Raw genomic sequence first — 18,395 nt, 5'->3', positions numbered from 1 at the left:
AGACATCTTGCAAAACTATCTAAGCCATCAGAGAGAATTCACAATGAGCCTATTAACTAGTAACTCTGAATTTCTACGTGAAATAGATGGGAAGGACTTTTTTTAGTCCTTGTTTCCAATACAGAGAGGTAGTGAATCTGAGGGAGAAATCTGGGAAAGGATTGAATCGTACTTTAGAATAGCAGCACATATTTATGTGCACCCCTTTTCTGTAGGAAAAAAAAAAAAACATGACATGCCAGAATAAGGTACCACATTCGATCTGATGCCCTGCAGTCACTGCTGCATTCCAGGACTCTCTCAGAGTACATGTAGACATGTCCCAGCCTTTGGCAGCAATGTGCTTGGCCCTACCGACTCTGCTGTATTTTGTGTGGTCACTGAGTAATACTGTAGCAAGATTAAGAAACTGGAATTCCCCACGAGCTTATCCAGTTGTTCATATGAGTAGTGTTGTATATGGGATAGTAGCGATATGTAAAAGAGGTTTTTGAAAAGGGAGCAGAATAATACAGATGGAGAGTGGCGAGTGCATTGAGTGTAACTGTTCCACTGGAGTATTTGAAACAAAAAACCTACTAATGAAATATTCAGCTGAAAGACTAAATCTGTCTTCATCCATCAGATGTAATTTACAGCCTTTTAAGATTTACTTCTGCTTGTATTGTCCCTGTGGCATGATAGATATCACAAATAAATTTTCTTTTTAATTCTATCCAACTCCAAATCAAGAACCTAATTCTTCCTGTCACCAACGTATTAATTTATCTACCTTTCACCAGTTATTATACTCACTATTTTTAAAGAACTTGACTTGCACTTAACTTGTCTAATTGGTGTTAATGGAAATACTCTGTTCATGTCAACAACTTCCTTGATAGCCTTACTGAGAGCTGGTCACTGCGATCGATCCATATTCAGGGATGCAAATAATATTGGTAAAAATAAAACACAGGAATCAATCATCTTCATCATTAGCTGGCTTTCTATGAGAACTATTGTCAAGCTCTGGAAATGGTTCTGTTATCTTATAAATGGATACAGATGTATTCTGCAGGTCAGCATTAGCATGTGCTTTTATTCTTTACCATATATGTCACGCATTAAACCCCCACAAGATCTGTTCTAAGAAAATTAATCACCTGTGTCTGTAAAACCATTCTTGAGCCTGGAAGCAAATAGGCACTGAAAGGTAGATTACTGTCTGAAACTCCTTCAGTGGTGTTTATGACAGTGTTTTCAGACCTTGCTTGAAGATGGCAGCAATAATGTAAAATCAGATTTACATTTAGGTCATTGAGATGGTGCGAGAGTATGAATGTGTCAGCTGATTCGAGGTAGCTTTGATTCTGATTTGTGTCTCTGTGAGAGTGAACCTGCAGGAGGCAGCTGTGTAATCTGTGTAAATGAGAGGAGAATCCTAATGACTTACTACTGACCAGAGCCAAAACTGATGATACACTTCTTAGCCCAAGACTTAATATGTTGGTGTGGTTCTCTCCATCATGTCACTATTGCTCTTCCCTCTCCCTCCCTTCTCTGCATTTCTATGGAAATAAATAATTATGGCTTGTTGATTTTTGGTGCCCAAGAAAATATCGACTAAAGCTTTTCCTTTGTCTGGGGCAGTTTATGGCTGTGCAGATTCTCCAGTGTCTAATAATGCTGCAGCTTTTCTTTTAGTGAGGAATTAATAGGGTCTCTCCTATCCTACAGCCTCTTTTCATTAAACGTGTAGTAACTAAGCAATCATTGGATCTGCTGCCACTCTTAACAAGTGGGACGGGCATCAACAGCTAAACAAGTGGAGGAAATTAGAGAAATGCAATGTCTTTGCTTCTAGAGCAAGTCTGTTTCCTCCTAGCCATCATAATTCCAGAGGGATGCAAGAACACCCTAAAAAGGGAACAGTTGAAGACATTGGGAAAATAATACAAATATTACCTTGTTCTATAGATCATGGTTCTTAACAATTCAATGGGTCCACCTACAATAGTATTTCATTCCATTCAAGAGATCAGTTTCAAAGAAAATCTCCTGATCTCCCCAATAAAGACACCACTTGGGCAGTCTTAAAGTGCATGAACTGAATTACTCTCAGCAGAAAGTAAGCCAAGAGATGTGCTTCAGGAGTGCACTGAACACTTTTCAGACGATAATGGGAGTTCAATCCAGGGCACCAGCCTGGTGTTACTTCATGGTTAAAACCCTTGCAACATGTCCAGATGTGGTGCACAGCACCAGCTGCTTTGTTCTCCAGATCTACTCACATGCCTTCCTGATGCAGACGTGGCCAGCGCCTTCCAGGAATCAGGAAACGGGAGTATCCACAAGGCCTCCTTGCTGCTGCTTATGGCACATGATGTACATCCAGATGTACTAGGGATCTTCAGTCATTCCTTGTGTTCAGACTTTCTGCGTATAGCTTCCTTTTAGGAACACACCTGACAGATAACCATTTCTTGTAAGCCCTAATACATTTCTAGAGGAAAATAAAAAGGTCTTCCCCTCTGCAGCTCAGCACTTGGAGCTTCCCTGCACTCTCTTCCAAAGCCCCTAACTCTGGGGATGTTCCAGTCTGGGATTCTTCCAGACCATACACACTGGTTGACCACCTCATCCTTCCAGTGGTGCTTCTCACTGTGTGAGGGTGTCTGTGATCTCTACTCATCTACATCTAACCTATAAAGAGGAGCCCTCTCATCCCTAGCTGGTAAGGGTCAGACAAGGGACAGCTCATACGCTACATGCACAAGATGGGGTCTGAGACTATTTCTAGGGCCAGACACCCTGTGAGAAACAGGTTGTTCCTAATGGTAATTTCTTGGCAGTTTTGTTGAGGCAATCTGCCATCTCCTCTGTGGAGTGTGCTGTGTCATGTGTCATCTCAAGTTCTAAGAGTCATTTTGCACCAAGCAATAATTGATGTGATATGCAGGGTAATGCACTGTGACTAATGCAACGTTGTAGGTAATTACTGGTTTGGGCTAATCAAAGAATAGAGATTTAACTTCTTGTTTGTTATCTGTTCGTCCACTGACTACTGTAGATCATATATAAACTGTGGGTCCAGTGATATCTTGTCAAGAGTTTTTTTCCCCACATTTTATATAATGCATTTTACTTGAATTTTGTTTAGGGATCAGGTAAAAACATCAAGTTCTATCCATCACTTTTTGCGGATTATTCTTCCCAGGTGTCCCGTTTTCTGCTGTTATCCAAATAATTACATAATCAGTCATTAGACAAAGTCTCTTCCTTGAGTGGGGCTTTAGCCTTGAAACTATAGCTGTTTTGGTAGATGAGTTTGTACCTGTGTTGAAATCCATTTGAGAGTTTTTGTACTCAGGTACAAAGAAAGCCTCAGGCGAAGTCACAAACCACATCCATGCAGCCGTTGTCAAGTTTGGTGGACCTCTGGACAGCTGGAGAGGCTAAAGCTTTTGAAAAAAATAAGTCTGAACATAAAAATTTAAAAACTGCCAGAAATTATATTTTCAGTTTGTTCTTTGTGAAACAAGCCCATTTTATGTAAACCTCAGTACACCCTTCTACAGTTAGTCTCAGTGTATACTTCAGTTTAGCGTCTTTGGATTCCAGCAGGTTCCATGAAGTTCTTGACCAGTCTTGCAGAGTTTGCATTAACGGTTGAGATTCAAGGAACTTAAATTTTTGTGGCAAAAAAACCAACCAATGAACAAGCCACAAAATGAGCTGTGGTCCCAGTGAAAATATACAGCTTAAAGATTGCTGTCTTAGATTGAGAAAGAAAATGCATGGTAGCCAATGCCAGCTGCAAAACATAAAAGAATCTGGCTTCAAGGAGTGACTAGCAGAAGAATCAGAAGTCTTTTTAAAGGAATACATTTGGGCTTATTGTACTAAAATTTTTGTATTCTTGTTTTTCTCTGCAACCACAAATGTTATACTTCTTTTTAATGTGAAAGCTTAATTTCTGAATTAATTCTGTAACACTAAGAGTTATGATAATAAGAAAAGTTCCAAATAACAGTAGACTTACAGTAAAAATTGTAATAGTAACATCAAAAAATGGCAGCAGACTTATTCTTAAAATGCAGCACTTCCGGTTATCAGTGGTGTAGTGTCTGGACACGTGTAGGAAACCACATCAAACTTTCCTTATCCTGAAGAAAGCCAATTTTTATCTCTGTTGTGATCCTATAGCCTCGTTTTCTCGCTCCTCCTTGGGATAAATTATTAATCACAACATCACTGAGTGTGAACCCAAGGGTACTGCAGAATTTATAATAGGTGTCTTTTTTTTTTTTTTTTTAACTTAGATATGAAGCTCGTGCTGTCATTTTCACAAGCTGGCCGTTGCAGTGCAGCAATTACCAAATACTAGCCAAGGAAAGGATGTAATTTATTGCAGCAGTAATGTATTACTACTGTGTTATTTTACTTATATTAGAGAAGACCATGAAACACAGGGTCCTTTCTCTTCCAGATAGATAGGATAGTAAAGGCCAAGGCTTTGAACGGTGTAAATGCAGCTGATGTTTTGGGGCTAAGGCACATGAGCTGGCACTTGTCAGAAAAGAAGGTGAAGGAAGAGAGGGAAACTAGGATTTGATGGTGATTAGCTTCCACATCCAAAGAAGACAGTCTCATCTTTAAATATCACAAGAACCTACATGTTTTCAAAAGTGATTTTTGAAAACACATTTATAAGTTTTTGAGTTCTCAAACCTAGATGTTTCTCTGGGATCCATGTTTCAAAGGGCCAGAGGCCTGTGTGTTCTGCAAACAAGGATTCCTTCGGGCTTTTCAGTCAGGATGGCCTGAGCCTGAGGCATCTGCAGTCAGGGATGGCCTTAGAAAAATCTTGCCCATTAAGCATTAATCTAGATGAGAGCAAGAGCAGGAGCAAGTGCTTAGATAATGGAAAACTGAATTATGTAAAATTATCACTATTTTACAAGGTGCCTACAAACCCATTTCACTGAGTTCACTTTTGATCTCAAACTGCAGTTGTTTCCAAATGGCAAAACCTTTGAGCTCTGCCACAGACGCTTCTGGTCTTAAAGGTTTAATTGTGTTTCTGAGGTGCTGCTGGTTTTGTGTATCAGAACATTCTCCTAGAAGCATTTGGGAACTGTGATCATGGACCAGGGGCTGGTCCCAGGGCAGTCTCATGTATCCCCAAATGCAATGTGGTTGGCAGGTGATGAAATCAGAACACTATTGGATTTTACGAATTGTATGGAATATCCTGGCATTTGTACGTCTCAGAGGCACAGCTGTTCATGGGAAAAAGAACATTTCCTTTGGTTGATTCCAACACATCTTGCTCCATGCAGCCGTACTCTCTGCTCAGGTGCTGATAATCACTCTGGAAAATGTCAATGTGTTTCTTGTGCAAGGAAGGAACTGTCAGGCTTGGTTCCATCTGATATTATGGAAACAAATGCCCATGCAGATTCTGACTTGCTTCAGAATTGTACAACAAGACAAAATATTAATAATGTAGAAAGGTGCAGATCATTAACCTATGTTTTACTTTCCACCTATGAACAGTTCAGTCTTCACTTGTGTGTGTGCATGCTCTACCCCACAGAGAGTTTTTTACAACATGGATGTCAACAGCATAATAATAATGGAGAATTCATAAAATGGCAAATTGCTGTATGTTACAATAACCTCATTCAGTTAAAAGTTAATTCTTTTCTGCTTTCCTTGTAAGTGTCATGAAGTGGCAGTTACCCAAGATTTTTAGCAGTTGAAACAGTAATGGTACTACAACTTATTTTTACAAGGCAACTTTAAATATACATGGGGAATTAATGTTCTCCCCTTTGTGGGGTTTATCTTCTCTGGTAATTTTTGCAAAGTTGTAGAAGAAAATGAGAAGAAAGTAACACTTTTGCTGTTATTTGAATTGTATTTCTCTGATTATTTGCATTTGTGCATGGCCTGATTAACAGAATATCCCACTGATACTGGTTTCACTTGAAGATGTTCAAACTAAGCATTTCTGAAAATTAGATCATGATTCAATAGAGCAAGCAATTTAGGGCCTAACTCCAGGCCTTGATAACCCAGAGCATGATTCTGTTGTGAAGATTGGTTTTGGCAGTGGGAAAGCTAGAAAATCCTTTCATCCATCTCAATATTCACTTACTACAGAAGTTGTCTTCCAGTTCAGTACTGACCTTTCAGTTAGGTGAACAGCAGTCTCACAGTTCTCCTACTGTTGTGCACCACAGCAGAGATGTGCTTTTTTTGATTGATGGTATTCTAGTAGTAGCAGATCTGTTTGGAAAAATGATTGTGACCCATGTCACCAGCTCCAAGTCTGTTCTGAATTTAGCCAGTATAGGAGCAAGCAAGGCCAAGTTATCTAATATATTTGCTTTTCACTGTTATTCTTAAATAGAACTTTGCTTTCCCTATGGTGAGTTCCCGACATCTCCAGGTGCCCCAATGCTCCCATGCTTGGAAGCTGTACACATGGACTTCCTTGCTCCTACAATCTAAAATATCACCCTCCTCCTTCCAACCTCAGCTTTGCACGCACACAGTCTCTAAAAGCTTATTGAAACATTACTTGCAACTAAAAATAGATGTTCTTAAAAGCAGATCAGCTGAGGTGGTGGTCGCATGTTTCAAAGCACTTAGTGACAACAACAGTTTTAGATGGTGCCACTCCTGTCTTCTCCAGTATCGTGTTCCGGTACCCTGTGCCGTGGCCTACCTTCTGGTTTAGCTCTTTGTGGGACTATGCTGTGAACCAGGTTAGGAGATTGATCCAGGTAAACAGTATTTTCAGAGTTTTTCCTTTCTGAATTGCGGCAGGGATGAGCAAGAGAGGGAGAGATTTCAGGACGTATCTGAAAACTGTGATCCTGTGTCCTTCACCTCACTAGATCCTCACTTCTCAGTAGCTGAGGTGCACCTCACAGCTGAAGTACCACAAATAGCTAGTCAAATGTAAAAAGGACCAATTTCACTTGGAGGAAAATGCTGACTAAACATCTCTTCAGGCTGCCAGTTCTGTTGTACTTCCATGCAGCTATTTAAAGTTTTTAGAACTTGGGGGGGGAAGGAAAAAACCCATAATCTGTGCAATCACATTTTGATCAATAATCGTTGCTAGGGCAGAGTGTAGGTGTACTGTCCTTACTATTGGCAAGCCCTGTGTAGAGTGTTTGGATGCTACCATGACATGAATAAATTAAATTCATGCACTCGCCAAGCCTGATTGTGCAGCATACACAGTCCCTATCGGGTGCTTTCACCTGCCTGCTTTCAGGCCAAACTCTTTTTGTTTTGCAGGCCTATGCCTTGGGGTCCAAGGACTGTTTCTGTCCTGTGAAAAAGCCAGAGACTTACACAGGTCGATAAGTCACTAGCAACTGTGTGTTGTTGTGGCCCAGCCACCAGTTTCATATTGTGTGCTCTTCCTTTATTGCAGCAATTCAGCTTTGTCTCCCTGCCCACGGATGTCCTGGAAATAGAAGTTAAAGACAAATTTGCAAAGAGCCGACCGATCATCAAGCGTTTCCTGGGAAAACTCTCTATGCCGGTTCAACGCCTCTTGGAAAGACATGCCATAGGGTAAATTTGCTGCTTATGCTACTTTCCATTGTTTAACGAGTGTGTTGCTGTTTTGAAGTCCCTGGTGATACATCATTATAGTGATATAATGATGTTGAGGGGGAGTTATTAAACTGACAGTTGTCTGATGAATAATGTTGGTCTTAATTAGAATTTATAGGACTATGGGCCACACAAGGAATTCCCTCTATACCTTATCCATTGCATTTTGGAAAGTGAGAGCTGGCATTTAGGAAAGAATGTTTTGTGTATCATGGCTGCGAATCTGGAGAGTGCAATATTTTCAATTTGAATATTCTTCTAATGTTATCAACAGGCTGCTTTCATGTTTCAGGGAATTACCTATGGGCTAAAATCATGCCAGATCTGTTCCTCCTCCCTTTAATTTCTGGACAGTGGAAATATTATAAAAAAGTATACGTGGCATGTTGTAACTAAATCTTTCTGACCCTACCTTGCTGCCAAGGAATAACCAGTTCACTTGAGCTCACAAGCCCTGCCCTGCTTCCCCTTTGCATGGAAGTCCTGGGAAGGTGTATGCTGCCAAAGTAACACAAACCAATTTGAGGAAGATGGATAGTATTCAAACAAAGCCAAAAGGCTGGCTCTAAACTTGTAAGGTTCAGACCTTGAAGAGCAGGGAGAGAAGGAGTGATCTCCTGAGGAAAGCATATGCAATGCAGTTTCCAAGAAGGTATTTCTGAAAATTGGATCTCCATTCAGCAGAACAGCAGGAAGCTAAGCTTGTTGGAAGTGGTTTTGAACAGCTGGTTCAGAAACTGGCTGTAATATTGACAGCTGAATCTACCAGAAGGGACTAAGCTACCTCCCTGTTTCTCAAGTAGGGAAGATAGAGGAGCTTTTTAGAAACCAGATGGAAAAGAACAGCTTGGGGAAGGTAGAACCCTATAACTGATATCATTGGTTTCCCTCTGTATGAGAAGATTTCTCATCATCTTCTGATTATATCTTCCTATTTTACTGCCTTATTGTAAACACTGTCTATCTAAGGATATACTTTGCCAAGAGCAGTGCCTCCAACCTGCACCTGATCTGGCTTAGTTTTAATACCATAGTGGCTTTTAAATCTCAGGCAAGCTCAATGAGAAGTATACACAAAAGTTCAGAACGATCATACGCACGTCTTGAGATCATCTCATTTATATGAGTTTCTGATGCATGTGAAACTATCCTAGCAAATATATTGGGCCCAGCTGGAAGTGAACTATGTTTCTTCAAAAGATGTATAAATATTACTATTTAGAACCCTTTACACTCAAAATATGCTTTGCAAAGATTGATTCAGCCTCATTTTGGGCAGCTGGGAAGTTAATCTCTTCTATAGTTTCATTCTGTTCTGAGGGGTGGATGAAGTGTGGCAAAGGGAGGGACCTGCACAAGGACAGAATGGAGTCATTGATCAACCTTGTCAGGAAGGTGTTCTCCTGATATTTCAGCTTCATAGAGGTAAGAGGGGTGGAAAGAGATGAAGAGCAGTCATTCAGCCAGTTTGAAAAGAGAAGGTGGTAAGCGGGGACTGGTCTGTACAGGATTTTGAAAGAAAGGACAGGAAAGCTGAGTTTTATGCAGATGGTGAAGGGAAGGAAATACAGAAATGCGAGGTTCTACAGAAGGGTAGATATGGTCAGATCAGCAGGGAAGTAGTCTTGTTACAATAGCTGAAGTGGGAGTTGTTTGCTTCCCATGTCGGTATTTTCATACCCATACTGCAGAAGTTCCATTCCCACCGTTATCTCTATATATACATACGTGCTTGTGTACCCCAGAAGCCTGTCTTACTCACTGACTCAGCTGTTCCATTGTAATTGAAGACATTGTCCTCTCCTTCTCTGCCATTCGTTCTCTCGTATGCAAGTCAACATGCCCTCATGGCTGGATTGAATAGCCTTTGAAAACCATTATGTATTTTTGTAGGACACAGCAGCTTTATCTATGCACCGTAGACATTGGGTAGGTTATAGTCTATTGTGACGATATTTGTTTTCTTTCAGGGACAGGGTTGTAAGCTACACTCTGGGTCGCAGGCTTCCTACAGATCATGTCAGTGGCCAGCTGCAGTTCCGATTTGAGATAACTTCTTCCATCCATCCAGGTAATTCTCAGTCTTGACCCATCATTTCTTTAGCTTTTTTTTTTTTTTTTTTTTTTTTTTTGCCTTGCATTCTTTCTCCTCAGAAATCTGGATTCATTTCTGACTGCTCTGGGACTTTAGGTTACAGTCATGAGCAAAGGAAGGTGCATAAAGTCCCCCGTCACAGGATGTGTAGTGAGTCACAACCTCTTCCCTGTTTCCCCTTAGCTTAGAGCTACTGGTGTCTCATATCCCCCTGTTCTATGCTGCTTCAAATACTCTGCTACATCACTGGGAGAGAAGAGGGTGGAAAACCAAAGTCTTATCTGCTTCTCTAGCATCTATCCTGGGGAGGTGCTAGATGGGCTGTTATTTGTAGAGTCATCTGCATTTGAGCTCTTCATAAGTAAAAATGGAGAATTTAATAGTAGAGATGATTAGAAACTTTCTCATTTTGATTGTTTTTAATGAAAAAAGTAAAACAAAAAATAATTCAGTGTTCCCCTCCTTCCCTCCCTTTTAGTTTGGTTTTGGTTCACATTCTCTTGTAGTTACTAGGAAGTCACTGTCATGATGGTGTAAGTTTGAACCTTGGTTTTCATGTCGATGTCTCAGTAGCGTTGCTCAGGGCCTCTTTGCCTCTCTATGGCAGTGCCCTCTCAGGTACACTTTGCCCAAGCCAACAGCAGCTGCATTAGTGGTTGGAAATCATGACCTTCCCCTTGCTAGAAAACCCTGACTTTTGCCTTTTGACTGTTTGGATGGTGTGAAAGAGCCCAGTTTGTCTGGCATCTGGGAGCAGGTGGGAGCAGATGAGGACCACGTCAAATGACGTTTTGGGGAACGTTTCTGCCTTTCAGGGGTGTGAAAAAGCAGTGTTTTAAGTCCTTTGTTGTGGAGTCCTATCAGCTTCAGCATGCAAGAAAAATGTCATTAAAACCTGAGGGAAGACTTCCTTGTCATTCACATGCTTTTCCCTCCAATGCCGGTTTGGCTCAAAGAGAAGTTTCAAGATGTTACCTTCAGGTTATATTGCAAAGAGGCAGGGTGCTGCATACAGATTACCACCATGAGTAAGTCCTGTGATTGTTAAATCCACTGTACAAAGACTGCCTAGCAAAAAAAATCAGCATTTCTTGGTAGTTGCTTAGTTGCCCACTCATTTCACACTATAATTTATGCTTTTAATTTTCTCAGATTGCTGTGGATGCCTGTGCCCCCGCAGCCAAGCTTCTGGTTCAGTCAACACTTCTTGTTAAAGGAGTAAGTAATTTCTTTTGCTGTCCCCTACAGATGATGAAGAGGTCTCCATTAGTGCAGATCCTGAGCCAGCTGACCTCCAGGAAAGCCCTGTGAACAACCCCACAGAAGAAAGCCTCGGTGAGCCTCCATGCATCAACACAGTGACCTCAGAAAGTACAGCTCCAGAACAGCTAAATGGATACGGTGTGAACAGTGTCGATAGCCCAGGGGCTGTCAAACCACCTGGGGAAGTCAACCAGAACAGCTTAAATGAAGAGCTAGCAGGAGATGGGGAGGTTGATGCGGTGCCAGTTCCTGAGCCCTTGGAATCCATCCCAGGAGAAGTGTTGCCTTCTTTGAGTGCTACGGACCTCACGGAGCAGCTGGCTTTGCTGGCTTGCATGTCTCCTCCTGAGACTGAAGTTAGGGAGAATAACAAAGTCAATTCTGGTACTCAGGGAGATGGTGGAGTCTTGACCAGCATAGAAACGTTAGATATTGATGAGGTGAGTGCAGATGTGCATGCTGGCAAGGACCTAGAGAAGAGTCAGGAAGAAGAAGGGGCTTCAGCCCAGGAGGAGGAAGAGAACAAACTACAGCTGAGGACAACAGCAAAGAGGAAAAACAGGCCGTGCTCCCTGCCTGTGTCTGAACTTGAGACAGTCATAGCTTCAGCTTGCGGTGAGCCAGAGACCCCTCGCACGCACTACATACGGATCCACAACCTGCTCCACAGCCTGCCCTCGGCACAGATGAGCAGTGATGGGGAAGAAGAGCAAGATGGTGGCAACGGTGGGGAGAATGACGAGGAGTCTACAGTCAAGGAGGCTTTGGAGAAGGAGATGGTCAGTGAGAGTGAGACAGTGGCAGCAGAACCTCCTCTGGAAAATGAGGCTGAAGAGAACGTCAGCCAGAGCATGGTGCCACCAGGGACCTTGGATGAGCAACTCTCTGACTTAAATGATGGGCTGTTGGATGGGGAACACCCCAGGACAGGAAGCGAGAGCGAGTCGAGCTCCAGGCCCAATGATGACAACGAATGTGAGGCGTGCGACACCTCTTGCTACAGCCCCTCTTGCTACAGCACTTCCTGCTACAGTACCTCCTGCTACAGCACTTCTTGCTACAGCACCTCCTGTTATGACAGTAACAACCGCTTCTCCAGCCATACCCGCTTCTCCTCCGTCGACAGTGCAAAGATTTCTGAGAGCACTGTCTTTTCCTCACAGGATGATGATGAGGAGGAGAACAGTGCTTTTGAGTCAGTGCCAGATTCAGTGCAGAGCCCTGAGCTGGACAGGGAGCAAGTGGATGGCTCCTCCCAGTGGCCAGATGAACTAGTAGCTCATGGTGGGAATCCACAAAGAGCCACAGAGAGTCTAGACACCCCAATAGCAGGTCCAAGCAGCAGAAGAGAAGGTTAGATCCTGAGAATCGATGCGCTGAGCAACCCTGATTATCTGCATGTCACAGAAGGCATCAGATAATCAAGGTTTCAGATATAGCTCACGGTTTATTTCATACCAATTTGGGGGCTGTGAGCTGGGCCAGATATCAGGGAGGGTTGGATAATTGAGCCTGTCCTTAAAAATCCCAGCAAAACCAGATAAATCAGATGGGGATCTGTATATATGGATTCCTGTAGATATACGTGCATCATTATAAAATCAAGATTAGCTACTGTAGTTATGTGGCAGATCAGCATTATCACATCCACCAACTCATTCCTTATTTCCTGGGATTGTTCCATTTCACATATCTGATGTGCTGCCATGTCTCTGATAGTCAGTGAGAGGACCAGCTTGTGCTTGTCAAAGGGCAGATATGCTGATTTACACCAGCTAAAGATCTTGGCCAGTTTTTGTATATGATTGGTAGCCATGCACAGTCATAAGCATGGAGAAATCTAAATATATGTCTCTTATGAACACAGTTTTCTAGCCCCATTTGTTCCGATTCCCCAAGTGTGAAACAGATCTACCTCAGATTTTACAAGTCCATAGGACAACTCAACAGAGATTGATTTTGTTTTCTTAGATACATTGAAAATTGAACTATATTGAACAAAATTCTCATCTCCTTATCCTTCTCTAGAGATAAAACATACTTAAGGAAGTAATTTTTTGTCTTTGTGATTTAGGTACTGTTTTTTCCAATCCCTCCAAACCCTTACATTATATTCCTCCCTTTGGTAACTCGTTTTATGTCATACGGAGTTACATAAAGGGTGGGTTTGATCACTCATCTTTTCTTCAGCTAGTGTATAGTTTCTCTCCAGCTGAAGAAGTAGAGGCCTCAGCAACAGCTAAAGAGTATGCAACAAGGTCAAGAGGTAGTCTTTGCATTCCCAAACCCAGAGTCATCTGTTTCCCACTATGAGTGATGCCAAATTAAAATGGCACCAAAAGGATAACATATTTGGGGATCGCTGAGAAACCCCAACTAAAGCATCCTTCTACTTTTCCTTCTCCATTCCCAATTTATTTGCCCCCACCTTCCACTGCCACAGACCCTGCTCCAGCAGAAAGAAAGATGTAAGGGTGGCCTTATATGCTGGGCTGTGTAAAGACTTTGTAGACAGCTGGGCCTAGGCAATTATTGGCTCTGCAGAGCAGAGTATAGCCCAAAGCATTAAATTCTCAGAAGTATGCAGAGGTATAGAAACCCTTGCAGGTGAGGGTCTTTGCATGTGGACAGCATTTATGTGCAAGTATACCTAAGGGGGCATGAGTGTGTGTGTGTATGTGTGTGTGAGACCGTGCTTACAGATTTGATGGTTATTTTGGACTGTGTGTACTTTTGAGAGGGGATGTGCGGGGAGAAGGTGTCTTCTGCATATGGATTCAGTACAGCTCCAAGATCGTGCCCCTTTGAGCTTGTGTAAAGGGCACTGCAGCGTTCACAGTGGCTTTGCTTTGATTAGCTGAGAAAGAGTATGTCTGAAGGGCAGCCCGGCTCTTAGCACTCTTTTGATATCAGCGGGGGTGCTTCAGTAAATGCACACGTTGCTTCATGACTTGGCAGCCGTTACAAATACAGTAGATGTGGTCACCTCCATCTACTCCAGGTGACCGATACTACTATGCTTCCGCTGGCTTGGCGTAACTATCTTGACTAGGGGAGAGTCAATTATGGTGAGGTAAGTAAAGAAACATAGATGGATGATCTGGTAGTTGGTGCTACAACACCTGTAGTAACAGCACAGTTTTTAAGGCTATGAAAGGTGAACTTTTAGCACTGAGTAATAACTTACATAACTCTGCTGTCTCTTCAAAACATGCAGCAGATGCAACTGTGAGATACGCCTATACACAAGTGGTTTAATGAAGACATTTAACAGGCCATACGGTATCATCAGACCACCTAGAAGAGGGAGTATTTTTGTCTAAGTGATTTTTCTCACTTCTGGATGGTGTGAGATTTTTACAGTTTTATCCAAAACTGGCTTCTGCCTTCTAGCTGTTGGTTGTTTAAAGAAAAAACATATTTTTTGGTAATTTTTTTTTACATCTGATAGCTATATGTTTGGGTTTTTTACAAAATGTTCATTCTTAGGCTATTAAGATTCTGACATTAAAGACAGCTAAACCAGCCAGCACACAGTGAGTTTGGCTTAGCTGAATGGTCTGGTTTTTAATTTTGAAGTATCTTTATGTAATTTTCTGGTGGTGTTGGAAATGCTAAATATATTTTTTCCCTAAGCTGCATCTTCCTGATGCATGTAAATGTTACATTTATGCAATTCAGATTGTATCTGTATTAACAGGCCCATCTGGAGCTGGAGGTTATAGAGAAAAACTGTTACCACGCAATATGAAAATGTGTCCGATAGTAGGATAAATAGTCCTGGTTTCTAAGAGTTTAAGGACAGACCAGGAAGGAATCTTAATTCTGGAACCTGTGAAGTTTTAACGTGCAGGTTCCTTATTCTCACAGTTAAGTCTAAGATAAGGAATGCTTTTTCATCCCTGTTGTAACTTCTTAGTTTCTTAAAGGGTTCTATAGACATTGACTGGATCTTAAGTTACTTGTTCCTTTCAACAGAACATGAGTTTGGACATTTTCTTAGGTTTCACTTATCTTGTATTTGGATATATAGACGTATATACAATGTTAGTGTTTAAAAACTTCCTCTGCACTGTCTGCTGTGTGTCTCTCTCTCTTCTTCTTTCCCTCTTCTGTATCTCAGGTCTTCCTTCTTTATCTCAGATCCTGACTATGTCTCACTATCTTTTGTCCTCCTCTTCTACCACCTGTCTTCTACCTGTTTCTGGTCCTTCTCTCATTCTCCCTCCTTCCACCCAAGATGGACTCTTTGAATTTTGAAAAATAGCTATAGAAGGGGATGGTCTTCTGCTTTGCTGGGACTGCAAAATACTGACATTTCAGGCCACTTATATGGCCATTGATCTTTTGGAAAAGCAGAGAAAGATCCAAGGCAGCTTTTAGCCTTGTATTCCACTGATGGGATGAATTAAAAGTTGGAACCAGGATTTTGCATGTTCCTGCCTATTTCTGCAGAAGCTTGAGTTTGGTTGTACATGCACAGTATTTCTCAGAGATCAAGCCTGATTCTTCTCTCGCTTACACTTGTGTGTCTATGAGTCCAGAATCTGGCCCGTAATAGTTTAGTATTGACTCAAACCAGAGATCAGAGCCTTGACTGCATTATTTTAACAATTCTTTGGCATATGAGTTGTTATTAAAATAGTGCCTGAAAATAGGAATAACCAGAGCTGCTAGTATACCAGACTAACCTATTTTAAAAATAATCACTTGTTTTACAGTAGCACATTTTTTGAACCACATTGTGAAAGCGGTGAATGACTGTCAATGTCTTGAATATCTTGTCCGTAGGTGATTGTCCTTTACTCCATAATTCTCAGCCAGTCAGCCAGCTTCCTTCTCTGAGGCCTGACCATCATCACTACCCAACTATCGATGAGCCTCTTCCACCAAGTAAGCTTTAGTTTTTTAATTTATTGCATTTTTCAGCTTTTCCTGTTAACTCAAACAGTGTAGAGGTCAGTATGTCTTTCTAAATAACCCCATCTGTTCTGTATATACATTCTCTAGAACCCAAGCAATATGCCCTTTTGTTTCCCTTATTTGATCCTGACTTCAAGTGTTGTCATGTTATTTTGGACAAGCTCCATAACCTCCCTCTGCCTTGGTCCGTCTTCTTCCTTAGCTACCATGAAATTAAAATAATATTTCCCTGTTGCCAGTTGGTGTGCTTAGACTTGAATGAGCGGGGATCTGTCAGGTGTTCCGGAAGCCTCACTATATAAAGCTTCCTGAGGGTGGGGTATTGGCAACATACTCTGATTTTTCTGTAATGTTTGTCTCCAGGTTTTCCACAGCCAACTTCAAAGGTGGTTTGGGGTGGCAGTCCCCGTGGTCTGTCAGCTCTGCTTGCAGGCCCAGCAGGAACCCTTTCACAGTCAGGGTGCTTCTGGGACAGACAGGTCCAAATCTGAGCAAAACCAGCAGAAGCTGGGAAAAGGCAGCTCACATGGTGTGGTCTCGTTGTACTGTCTTTGGAATTAGAATTGATAATCAGTGAATTTTATGTTCATTATGGACTGTAATGGTGTCTGCAGTTGCGCTGGATAAAAATGAGAGGGTCTTAAGTAGTGTGATCGATTAGCAGGCTGATAATACGGGATTTTTACAACCGAATCAACTGCTGGAGATGTTTTCACTTGCCTGTAGCCTTTCCCTTGCGTATTCCTGGAGGATTACCCCGCTTTTTGCATTGGCGTTAAGTGCCCAGCAGAGCGCACTCTATGCCCTGCAACGTGCTGCTGATCACCTTTCGACTTCAGCACATGATTTAACACCCTGAAATGTGCCGTGCCTCAGAAAAACAGCCAGGTGTATAAACAAAGCACTCTATTTTCTTCAAAGTCCAAGAAGGGAACACACTTACTTGGCCTATGGTGCCCTTAACAAATAATTCATCATATACCAACCATGCTGACAGTATTCCCTAAGCTGAAAATAGCCCCGATGCTGGCGTCAGCTGCACAGTAGCATGAATGATTCAAATGCCTTTAGCCCGATGAAGTCTTATTAGAGTCCCACTGGCTTGCCAGTGAATGATGAAATGGGAATGGTTACCTCTGTAACAGGCAAATATTTGTCTTCCTCCCACTCTTACCTCAACACTTTGTGAACAGGGCATATTCCCCATTAGATGACTTAACGATAGGATACTGACACCACTCAGGTAAACAAAACATACTGCAAATCTGTTCCATATTCTTACATCACCAATTTAATACATTTTTCTTCTTTGTTATAATTATCCTCAAAAGGCAAATATTTCTACCATTGGTTTTCACAAGTGTTTTCACAACAGGGTTTAAGGACAAGAAACGCAACGTCTGGTGATACAGTACAGAAGTGATATCCCTTTGTAGGGTTTTATTTTAGCAGTTGCATAGAACATCATTTTTACAATAGCTGATGCTGTGGGCTTAAATATATTGATCTTAATAGGAATAGACTGTACTAAATTAATTTTGGGGGCAAAATTTGAATTGGATAATATCACCTAGGAAGCCTGTTTCCAAAAACTCTCCATAAAATTTTAAGTAATTTCAAAATGAAAACTACAGCCTTAATCTAGAAATGTTTCTTCTGCTAGCATTCAGTATCACTATCTCAGTGCCTTTAATGCCTCTTAATCCTAGATAAATAGTTCTTCAGTCATGTGAAAGGAAGAAACTTTATATTTTAAGACCTGAGTTATATGATCAAAGTTGGCTTAATTCTCACATGCAGCCTTAGCTCCATCCATAAATCGAGTTGAAGATGAGGTGCCAGCGCTGCAAGTTTAGCATTGACTGGTTTTACTTTGGTCACGCAGAATCTTCTAGACAGTCTTCTCTCTTTTGAGTAGTTTTCTGAATAACTTTGTTTCATCATAACCCCACAATAGTTGGTCTCGGGGAGGAAATTTAATTTAAGACAGTTTTCTTTAGGAAAGTAAGGTAGAAGAGATTCATTATTTATGTAGGAATGTCATAATGACCAGTCTGAATGTTAAAGGCTATACAAGATTGATGGAAGATTTGCAGAGTTTGTACGGTCTCATGACAGCATTAATAGTCACTCCTTATTATGCATGTGCTTGCTAGTACTGCTCGAAACCCTACAGAACTGAAGCCAAGAAAAATACATGTGCCCAGTTCAGAGCTGCTCTTTGCTGAAGGTGTGGCTGAGCTTAGAAAGGGAAAGACGCTGTATTTACTTTGCCCCACCAGAATTATGGTCCTGCCAGAAAAAGTTGCATCTTCTGGTATAAATCAGAGCGGTTTCAGAGGCTGCTGTGAAATATGAGTTGGCTGATGGAGGGGATCACTGGAGAACAAGAACCAGTACCGTCCTCTCCCCAGCCTGTGCTCCAGCATGCTCTTACCGTGAAGGTTAGATGGAGGTTAGTCTCTGTTGTAGTGACAGTCTTATTTTGCCTGAA

At 41.6% G+C, this 18,395-nt stretch overlaps 1 protein-coding gene across 5 annotated transcripts in view; it reads left to right on the top strand.

Moving 5' to 3' along the window:
* The window catches only part of HECW1 (HECT, C2 and WW domain containing E3 ubiquitin protein ligase 1), a 270,080-nt gene that overhangs the window by 179,645 nt on the left and 72,040 nt on the right, over nt 1-18,395 (top strand). For 3 of the 5 annotated variants that reach the window (XM_074843101.1, XM_074843109.1, XM_074843117.1), the window contains 4 exons: nt 7,436-7,578; nt 9,591-9,691; nt 10,964-12,331; nt 15,770-15,871. In XM_074843101.1, coding sequence (XP_074699202.1) covers nt 7,436-7,578; nt 9,591-9,691; nt 10,964-12,331; nt 15,770-15,871 — 1,714 coding nt within the window. The remainder of the gene's footprint in view (nt 1-7,435; nt 7,579-9,590; nt 9,692-10,963; nt 12,332-15,769; nt 15,872-18,395) is intronic. The other 2 variants (XM_074843125.1, XM_074843134.1) reach the window with 2 other exon arrangements.

Source organism: Strix aluco, chromosome 1, assembly GCF_031877795.1.
Source record: "Strix aluco isolate bStrAlu1 chromosome 1, bStrAlu1.hap1, whole genome shotgun sequence".
NCBI lineage: Eukaryota > Metazoa > Chordata > Aves > Strigiformes > Strigidae > Strix > Strix aluco.
This window is presented reverse-complemented; position numbering and strand designations above follow the sequence as displayed.